The sequence below is a fragment of the Talpa europaea genome (assembly GCF_964194135.1).
Source record: "Talpa europaea genome assembly, chromosome: 12".
Lineage (NCBI taxonomy): Eukaryota > Metazoa > Chordata > Mammalia > Eulipotyphla > Talpidae > Talpa > Talpa europaea.
Window position 1 is genome coordinate 38,847,929 of NC_140079.1, and position 10,644 is coordinate 38,858,572.

General features: G+C 51.6%; 1 protein-coding gene across 1 annotated transcript; it reads right to left on the reverse strand.

Moving 5' to 3' along the window:
• Positions 1-5,010: 5,010 nt before the first annotated feature.
• S1PR2 (sphingosine-1-phosphate receptor 2) lies at positions 5,011-6,069 on the reverse strand (the record flags this gene model as incomplete). Its single annotated transcript, XM_084248858.1, has 1 exon — positions 5,011-6,069. The coding sequence occupies one exon, from the start codon at positions 6,067-6,069 to the stop codon at positions 5,011-5,013; it is 1,059 nt and encodes a 352-aa protein (XP_084104984.1).
• Between the last annotated feature and the right edge of the window lie 4,575 nt (positions 6,070-10,644).

The window sequence follows — 10,644 nt, forward strand, 5'->3', positions numbered from 1 at the left end:
GCCATGTGAGGATCTTGTTTGGATTCTGATTTGCATAAATAAAATATTAAAATGAAAACTGAGATGGGGAAATTTTCACACTGTTGGTACTACTGATGTACGATCAAAATGGTATTGTGATTAAGTTTTTTTTTAATGTTGTTATAAAAAGTAGCATATTTACCAACTAAATGATGTGATATCCTCTGCTTTTCTTAAAAATATCCAGTGAGTAATAATTGATTCAGACAAGAAAGGATGCTAAAGGAGTGAAAGTTTGATGAGTAACAGGATATTTACAGTTTCTCAACCCACAAGACACTTAATAATTGCAAAGTGAAAACAATAACTTTGACGTGGAGACACCAGGCAGATACCAACGAGCAAAATCAACATTGCCACTGAGGGGTTCGTTGTCTCTGAGGGTCGCTGAAAATGACATTGCTTCTGTGGTGCTTCTGCGAATGCGGAGCTGGACTCTGACCATGAGGAAATATCAGACGACCCAAGTTGAAGCACATGGTGAAATCTAATCAAGGTTTGCAGAATTCCTCATTTTGATAATTTTATGAGAATGGTTATATAAGAGAATGCTTAGTTCTTAGAAACACAGTAAACTAGGTAGGTAGATGGATGGGTGAATGGATAGATAGGTAGGTAGGCAGATAAACAGTTGGAAAGTGGGCAGCTAGCCTTATTCTGGATCCGTTTCCTCTGGAGCCCTTTTATATGATAAATTAATTTATCTGACTTAAATTATTAATATTTTGTATTTTCTGCCATTTGTGGCTGAGTCTAATCTTAATAATAGCATTTTTTAATTGCAAAAACCATTAAGTGCTATGTGGATGTTACAATGTCATTTATAATAATAGTGGTAAGACTTGGAAATTTTTGTTGAAATGATGGCATAAAGCCATGAGTTGAGCTGCTCAGAGGCTGTACATACCAGGCATGGATTCCAGGGTTGTGCTGGCAGGACACTAGCCAGTAGCCACCTGAAGCTCTTTATACTTAGTTAAAATTCAATTCCTGCATCACACTAACCACATTTCAAGGGCTAAATAGGCACAGTGGGCAATACAGATGTGGCATATTCCCATGATTGTAGAAAGTTCTATTGGGCAGTGCTGCTCTCCATTATGGAGTCTAGAATGTGTCTCAGAATATGATTCAAAGATTATGCATTTTCCAATCATTGGTGGTGGTTGGTGAAAACTGTGCATTGCTGGGGTCACTCCACACCTATTCAATCAGAACCCATGAGTGGAAGAATCTGCAGGAGGTGCTCCCTCGATCCAGTAGCCTTGGTAGGGCAAAAGGAAAACATCATCTTTTGTTCCTTAGGGTGGTCTATTCTGTTCTAGGCTCCAAGATTTGAAAGCGATCAGTAGACCAGGATGCAATGGAAGATCATATGATCATATGTGACTTCAACCAAGTACTGCCTGGGTTCAAATCCCTGCCTTCCACTCACTTGTTATGTAACCTTGGGTCAGTTACTTGACCTCTCCGTGCCTCAACTTCTTTATCTGTCAGAAAACCTGCTCTATAGAGTTTGTATGAGAAGTCTATGAGTTCAATGGTATAAAGCTTTTAACCATGTCAGGCACATGTTAGACACCATATAGTTATTATTGTTTGTCATATCTCCAAAGGGCTGTTAATGAATGTGGGGTATGGGTGCAGCAGACCTCTCCTGTCTCAGCTGCTGCTCCCCTTAGCTGTGTATTTCAGTAAATCTGTCTATTCTGCTCCATACTCTGACTCTAGTGAATCCTCTTACCCACTGCCCCTCTGGCCTTCACCCCAGTTCTTCTATGCAAAAATAAGTAAATAAATCTTAAAAAAAAAAAAAAAGAATGTGGGGTATGAAAATCTGGAGATTTTCCCTGGTCTCACCATCATCCATACCCCAAAACTATTACTTCCCTTACTTTATTTTCTTCACAGCACTTAGTACTCACTGAAATGACCATCATTTGCTCTTGCTTACTTGCAGTCATTTGACATTTATTGTGCACCTATTAGCTACTGTTCTGAGCATGCACATTAGAGACCAGAAAGGGGAAGAGGATAGGATAAGTTATATGTGCACAGATGCCCAAAGAGCATCACCATAGTGTGGTATTTGAATATAGACCTGAAGGGTAGAAGGGTGTCACAAGGATGTCTGCGGGAAGAGCACAGAGGTCCTGCAATGGGGATGTATCAAGAACTGTTTGAGATGCTACAAACAAAACGGTGAATAAGACAGATGTGTTCCAGTGTTCAAGGTGGTCAGGTATTAATGGGGGCGGGGAGACAGATAAATGAATATATAATATACTGCCAGGTGAAAATCAGGTGAGGGCTAGATAGAGAGGGAAGAAGTGGTCAGGCCTGGCTTATCTCCGGAGGCGGCACTGAAGCAGAAGCCTAAAGGCAGGCATGGAGGAAGCACATGGGTATTTGGGGGAAATTCACTGACTCTGACCTGGCCTGGCCTGTACCTCCTCCTCCCCCGATCCCAGCCTGGGCTCAGGTCTCCAAACAGAGGTTGTCTCTGAATCCTTGGAGGGGAATTCCAGTGGAGCGCAGGCTCTTAGCCTATGGCTGTTCTTCCCCTCTCACCTCTTAGAGTGTTTGTCCTGGTGTTGCTGGGTGGGGCTTCAGCTTGGGGGGCCAACAGTCCCCATCAAAGCTCCAGATCTATCTTCAAAGGAACCACCCCTGTGCCTCTGGACAAAGAAGGAGACTTACCCAAGAACTGCGCAAGAGACCCAGCTGCAGGCCATATGGACTTCTACTGGTTCTGGGTGGGGCTGGCAGGGCCTGGCTGCCCATACTCCCTCTTTCCAAAGTAGAGGGTTGAGGAGCCTTTCTCCGGCTGTAGCGTAGTTAAGTGGATCTAGAGTTAGCCCACTTGTCTGGGTTCAACTCCATACAAACACTGTCCCAAATGGCTGTGTGACCCTGAACTTAACTTTTCTAAGCCCACCTCCTAAAGATTCATGCCTGGAAGTGCCTGATGAAGGTCAACCATTCCTTTGGAGGACTATCTGGGCTGGGCTTGTGCCCACAAGTCCATCTACCCAGCTCCCGGGTGGGATATGTAGTTGGAATGGCTAAAGGGCCCACTTGCTGCCAGGCTCTCTCTTTGAAGGGAAGCAAGGTCCCAGGGCCTAATTAAGTACAGGGAGGGGCCAAACAGCTGCCCTTGGGGAAAGGTCAGCATTTAGAAGCCATAGCAATCCTGGCAGGGCCATGGGAGGGAATGGAAAGGTTGGCAAAAAATTACTTAGACAGGGCCTCCCCGGTGGCGCAGCGGTTGAGCGCTGGGTTGCGAAGCTGCCTGCAGCCTCTGCAGCCGGTTCGATCCCCGGCTGCTCCCCGGCCACCGGAGGAGGGTCCCACATGGCGAGCAGACCTCTCCTGCCGCCCGCTGCTCCCCTCAGCAGTGTACTTCGGTCCTTCTGCCTGTTCTGCTCCCCGCTCTGGCTCTGGTGAATTCTCTCACTCTCCTGCGCTTCTGACTGTACCCAGTGCATGTATAAACCAAACAAACAAACAAATAATAAATAAATAAATAAGACATGCCTCTAGAAAATTAAAAAAAAAAAAAAATTACTTAGACAGCAGATACCCTCCTCTGACCATCTTCCACTGAGCCACAGGGAGTTCATGGTGGAACTACCACCTTAAGCCGAAAAAGACAACAAGCACCAAAAAGAGAAATAGAACCGTTTATTGGCCTGAACCTGGGTCTCAGGCATGGGGGACATCTGGGGACCTCTATGAAGGAGACAACACTCAAGTGGCACCTGTCCTAAAGGTGCTCCAGCCTTTGTGTTCACAAGAAAATCATTTTGAGTTGTGAAATTTCCTTCCCCAAGGTGGGCTGCACTCAGCTCATCAATGAGGAGATAGGCCAGCAATTAAAAGGGGTCAGTGCAGGGCTGGACCCCTCTTTGGCTGAGGAGACAGACAGCATTCGTCCATTGTGGGGGAAACATGGGGAGAAGGGATCACAGACATTACACATGCACACGCACACACGCACACGCGCGCAAATACACACTAACAGACACATATAAATAGATTTTTCGTACCTCAGTATCTCTTGCCACAGACTATAGCAAAGTCCTTCTGGGGCAGGTTAGGAGAAAGCACTCTACAACTGTCCCTGGCACCCTCACCCCTGTCCTCCAACTTCAGTACAACTTGAAAGGAAGCACTGTGGGCTGAAGGCTGCCCCGCCTTCAGAGATCTGGTACTATGTTCACTGGGGCTGGAAGAGGGAGTAGTTTGGGGGGTGGTTGTTTTTGGGGGTGGGGGCTCTGAACAGCTCCCCCAAATTTTCTCAAGTTCCACCCTGCTCCCCTGGGAGGCCCAAGCCCTCCTCACCACCACCCCCCACCCCAGACCAGTTTTTCCAGCCTCTGTGGCACAAATAGTGCAATTGGCCAATGAGGTCTGACAGCCGGGATTAGGGGATTAGCCTCACCCCCACCCCCCACTGCCACCCTGTGGTTTCCTGGCATGCGGTAGAATGAGAAGAAAAGGAAGATGAAACCTAACCTAAGTGGCAGCTGATGAAATTTGGGGAAGTTGTGGATTTAGGCCCAGGAAAGAAGCCTCCAGTCCCTTGGGATATGGTTCCAGAGAAGTGGGGTGAGGTTGACTGAACATGGCGAAGGGGCAGGTGGGTCAATTCAGAGAGGGGAGCCTGGTGTGGGCACAGGGTCACAGTTGTTGAAAGGCTGAAATCCTTTGTACCGGGTCATCAGTTGCTCCATCCTTGAGTTCCCCTTGAGTGTTGTTCCACTGTCACCCTGCTCTCCCCATGGTTCAGTTTTGAAGGGGCACAATGGTCACTCAAGGACCCTGCTGCAGCTCTGCTATCCTACTGCTCAGTGTCCCAGCCAGTGTCCATTATCACCCAGTTCTGTGGGGGGGCTTCATGCCTGGCTCCCCCTTGTCTCTCTTTGAGGCCAGAGCACTTCTCCACAGACCCCTCTGCTGTGTTCTGGTTATAAGCACGCTTGCTGGTCAGACCATCGTGTTGCTCTCCAGAAATGTGGGCAATGTGGGCATGTGCGTGCCCCTCTCCAGTGAGCTGGAGCTGCGGAGGGGCAGGAGGTGGTGGCCTGGGGTCCCATCCCGCCGTCGTTGTACCCCTGCCGCCCGAGGCCAGCACTTCAGTGGACGCAAAACTTCCCGCCGCAGGTCCCGGCTGCGACACGTATAGATAACAGGGTTGAGTAACGAGTTGAGGGTGGCAAAGGCGAAGAAGTAATGGGCCTTGTAGAGGACAGGGCAGGACCGGACAGGACAGGCATAGTCCAGGAGGAGGATGCTAAAGGCAGGCAGCCAGCAGATGATGAAGACGCCCAGCACAATGGTGACTGTCTTGAGCAAGGCCAGCGTCTGCGGGCCAGCCACATCAGCATGGCTTGAGCGGACCACACAGTAGATGCGGACATACAGAGCTACAATGGCCAATAAGATGACAGAGAAGATGGTCACCACACATAGCACATAGTGCTTGGCATAGAGTGGCAGAACAGTTGAGCAGGCCTCAAGGTGGTCCAGGCAGTTCCAGCCAAGGATGGGCAGGCCACCGAGAACCAGGGAGATGAGCCAGGAGGCTGCAATGAGCAGCAGCATGCGGCAGCTCTTGTCGCTGCCGTAGAGCTTGACCTTGGCAATGGCTACATGCCGCTCAATGGCAATGGCCAGGAGGCTGAACACAGAGGCGGAGAGGGTGATGAAGGCGGAGCCCTCACGGGCAAACCACTGCACAGGTGTCAGCCCCAATGTGACATGGCCTGAGAGTAAGGTGTTGGCTATGAAGGCCACACCAGCCAGCAGGTCTGAGGCTGCCAGGTTGCCCAGGAACAGGTACATGGCCGAGTGGAACTTGCTGTTACGCCAGACTGCAATCAACACCAGCAGGTTTTCCACCACGATGGCACAGCAAAGGATGATGATGAGAATCGAGGCGACCTTGCGGGAGAGTGTCTCCTGAGTGTCCGTTGTCTCCTTGGTGTAATTATAGTGTTCCTGAACCTTGCTGGGGCTTAGATATTCCGAGTACAGGCTGCCCATGATGGGGCTCAATGGCTGGCTGGGGCCATGAGGCTGTCAGAGCTGCAGAGAGAAAAGACAGGTCAATGGTGGGCCTGCTGCCTGAGCTTTGGCTTTGGATGGCCGTGATTGGCTAGAGTCCCAGCTCTGTCACTCATTAAGTCAAACTTATCATCACCTCTGCTTTACAAGTGGGAATCCCAGAGAGGTCAATTCACTTTCCCAAAATCTAAAGTTATCAGTGGCAGAGCCAAAGAGACCAGCTCCACAGGCTCTCTAACCCCTAGGCTATGCTGTCTTTCAAAGGAACAGAAGCTACCCTGCAAGGCAATAGGGACACAAAAGCGGACCTCTGGAAGCTTTGCCTACCCCGGAGAGCAAGTCTTGAGCAGGGCCTGGAGGACTTGCCTCTTTTCTCGAATACACTGGGGCCTCCAGCTTCATTCAGCCTGTCAACCTGGGTCAGCAAGATGCTAGCCAATGATAGCACCATCCCCTACTCATTACCACCCACTTCCCCGGATTTCAGGCTGGGTCTAAGCCTTGAGGCCATGGGTGCTCCCAAGATAAGGTCTTGGGGAGACATTAGGGCGGCCCTGAGGTTCAAGCATCCCAGAGGTCATATCATCTTTAAGGACACAGACTTTGGAGGCAATCCAGCTTTCAACCCCACTCCACCTCTGACATGCTTGGACCTTGAGCAAGTCACAAAACACAGCTTCTCAGCTCAATGTCCTCATGTGTGCAATGGAGAGAAGAAAGTCCATTCCACAAGAGTGATGGGGAAATCCTGTTGCATGAGGCACGCTAAGCATAAGCATTAAATAAATATTAACTAATATTTTTTGCTACCCTCTTCCTGACTCGCGCACACACAGCTCAGAACTAGGTGCCCTCCACCCAATTTCCTTGGGAGGGGATGTTGACTGAGTGTACCAGTCAACAGTCTGTTCTCGTCAGCGCAATCTAGCCCTACCCGGGGACAGAGGGTCCCATGGGGGTGGGCAGGGCGCTGGCACCCTTCTTCCCAGGCAGGATGAAATCCAGATGTGAGGCCCCTGGAACAAATAGGGTGGAGTCTTCACTCGCCTCTCCAGTCACATCCTGTGTGGGAAGGCTAGGAGGGGGTGATGGGGTGGGGGAGCCATAGGAGACAGTCTGGGAGGTCCTGGCTGGGAGGACCACGCAGCTGCGCTGAAGTCATGTGAGTGGTGAGGGGGCGTGCAGCCCAGCAGCATGGGGAGATGCAGGGAGGGGAGATGGTATTTGTTTCCATGAAAGCCTGAGTCACCCCCCCTTCTCAAGGAAAACTGAGCTGTGGGGGGAGGGGGTGGGAAGAGATGCGTGGGCAGAGGATCAGAGGCCTACATTATGGCCTCCCCCCAGCTTGGGAGTGTGGGGGTGGGTCGTAAGGAACTGGTGCAGTGTGTCTGCCTTTCATGAGGGTTGTTCAGCCGATAGCTAAATGGGGGAGGGGGCTCAGGAAGTGGCCGGTCCAGGGCCCTAGAAACAGGCCTGGCAAGAACCACATGCATGCCAGGAACACATTTTCAGAAAAGGCTGGTTAGGCCGGTTCCTAGTAAACCTGGGAATAATGGGGGGCTTCCAGGGTTACCCAGTCATCTCAGTTCCTGGACGCCCCCACAGAGGGGCACCGTGGTACTCAGCCTGACAGAAGCAGCTGGTCCCCCTGGGCGAAGGGACATCCGTCCTAGTTTGGGAACAGAGAAGAGCTTGTGAACGTCTGCGGGGACTGTTGCCCCGCCCAGATCACCACACAGAGGCCCCTTGTTCCCCAGCCGGACAGGGCCCCGGGCACCCGATGCCCTCTGCTGGGTCGGGGAGTGGGGCTTGGCCCATGCCTCGCTCGCTGGGCCTTAACACACTGGCTGTCTGGCCAGGAGAACCGCAATTGGCTCGTTTATAATACCAGGGCACTGAGCGATTTGTCTATTGGTGTGGGCTTTCACTCCTTGGCATTTGATTGGCCCAGTTGGGGGCGCTCTACAACTCGCGCTTTTGCTCTGGTCCTTTCAGGCAGCTGCAGCACACAGCGGTTAAGGCTGTGTGGTTGTCTCCTTGGAGAGTCTGAACCGTGGCCTGACCGCTGGGTCACCCCGACCAGATGCGCCCCCCCCCACACACACACACACACACACACGGGCCGTCCTGGTCTACTAAGCCCTTTCTGGGATTCATAATTGAGAATCGAGGACCCGTCGCAGGTCTGGGAAGCACACTTGCCAGTGGACAAGAAACCCTGGGTGTGTCTCGTGGTAAGCTCTGTCCCCACCTCCCATCATGTGAGGTAACCATCTCTCTCCAGTCAGGTGGCCAAAAGAAAGATATATGGCAGCTTCCTAGAGAAATAAGAAGTGAGTTCAGCCCTTGCACCTCAGGGAGTGACCAAAACATCTGTCTTCTTAAAGGGATGTGAGGTGAGAAGACTGGACTCAATCCTCCTCACTTTCTGCAAACCCAGCAGGTTGTCAAGACATCCTCAGAAGGAAGAGAAGAGGGAAACTGAGGCCCCCCACTAGAACTCTGATAAATCAGGAGCTTAAAGCCCTCTATCCTTTGCTGAAAGAGGAAAAGGGCCCAGAGGTTGAACTGGCAAAAGAGTCACCCCCTAGAGAGATATAGTCCTCCCTGTATCAGGCTCCTGGCTAAACACAGACCCTGTCTCCTATTCACCCTTGTGGAGGCTGTCCTGACCTTTTCCCAGAGATTCAGGAGGACACCAGGCTCAGAACAGCCTGAAATGGACCAAGTGGTACTAGTGACAGGGTTTGGAGGGAAAGGAAAGACATAACAAGTCTGTTGAGTGAGAGATTAGGAGAAAGGAAGATGCCCTTCCCCAAAGTTCTGTGCCTTAGATGAATCCTTCCCCCAGCCCCAGCCATCAGGTTTCCCCTATACTGCCACCTCTACAAAGCCAAAGGGAGCTTTTTTTAAAAAAAGATTTATTTATTTATACAAGCACTGGGTACAGTCAGAAGCAAGGGAGGGTGAGAGAATTCACCAGAGCCAGAGCGGGGAGCAGAGCAGGCAGAAGGACCCAAGTACACTGCTGAGGGGAGCAGCGGGTGGCAGGAGAGATCTGCGCACCATGTGGGACCCTCACCCAGCAGCCGGGGATCGAACCGGCACTGTAGAGGCTGCAGGCAGCTTCTCAACCCAGCGCTCAACCCCTGCACCACCAGGAAGCCCCACCAAAGAGAGCTTTTTATTTTGTCATTTCTCAGCTCCAAATTCCCCCACAGCTGGCCACTGTTGAAAATGGCCTGGCCCTGCCCACCTAGCCTTGCTTTGGGGGAGGGGGCTCAGGAAGTGAGCCTCCTCTTACCATGCCGTCCACTCCAATCACCCCCATGCCTACCTCAGAATCATTGCCCCGACTGTTCCTCCACCTGGTATTTCCTTCCCCCTATGCTTGAACGACTGTCTACTCACCTTTCAGGTTTCAGTTTAAAGATCACTTTCTCAAAGGAGACTCCTGACCACCAGACTATAGTAGCCACATTCCCCAAGCCCTCTCTATCACAGCATCTCACTTTATTATCCTCACAGCACTTGCCAATTATGGAAATTATGATTGTATTTCTTGTTTTCTGTCTGGTTTCCTCAGTAAATGTGACTTCATCGGAGGTCAACAATGTAGTGCGTTTTCATTTGCTGGAATGCTGCCCGGCTTACTGAAGGTGCTCAGAAAGACATGTGGCATGGGATGAATGGGTGGATGAATGAATTTGGATCGAAAGAAGATCCAGTGGGCCCCTAAGGGTGGAAGCTCTTAAATTCAACCCAAACAACAGCAAAGGAGGCTGGAGACACCTCTGCTCAGTTGGCAGTCCTCCCCCTTGTGAGAAACCCAGCTTGTCTTTCCTGGAGACTTGAGACAGCGACAGCACCGCCCCCGCCCTTGGACAGCACTCCCGGCCTCCTTATCTGGCCCTGGAATGCGCGGTATCCACACTAACTCCCGCTGCAGCCTCGCCTCCTCTCTCCCACGCCAGCCACGCGCGTGAGACCCCCACATCTGCATGTGGAGGCGGGGACTTCTCTCACTCCAGCCTGGGACCCTGCCTCTATACTCCAGGAAGACTGAGCAAGGAGGCGTCTCAGCAGCAGCCGCCGCACCACGAATACCACACCCGCGTCAAGCCACGCGGGGGATCAAGGGCTCAACGCGCTCGCCTAGAGCATCTGACTAGGGCAGAGTCGGGGAAGGGGTGGAAATCCCCGGTGAGTCAACTCGTGCCGTGCCGGAGGAGGGGGCGAGGTCCCGATGCCCTCCAGGGCCGGGGACTACAGGGGGGTCTGTAGCCCCCGGCCTCCATCCCCGGGCCCCAAGAGGGAAGAGGCACAGGAACGACGCAGTCACGTTCCCTTTTCTCCCAGAACATAGCCACGCTCCCGGGGAGAGGAACTGGAAGATATTAACTACCCGGGGAAACTTTATTAACTACCCGGGGAAACTGAGGCAGGGTCAGACGTGCAGGCAGTGGGCTACAGTCCAACCCAGGGTCCCGCCCCTTGGCTCGGGGATTCGATGGCGCTCAACAGCTTTTGCTCCCACTAGGCTAGAGTCAGTCA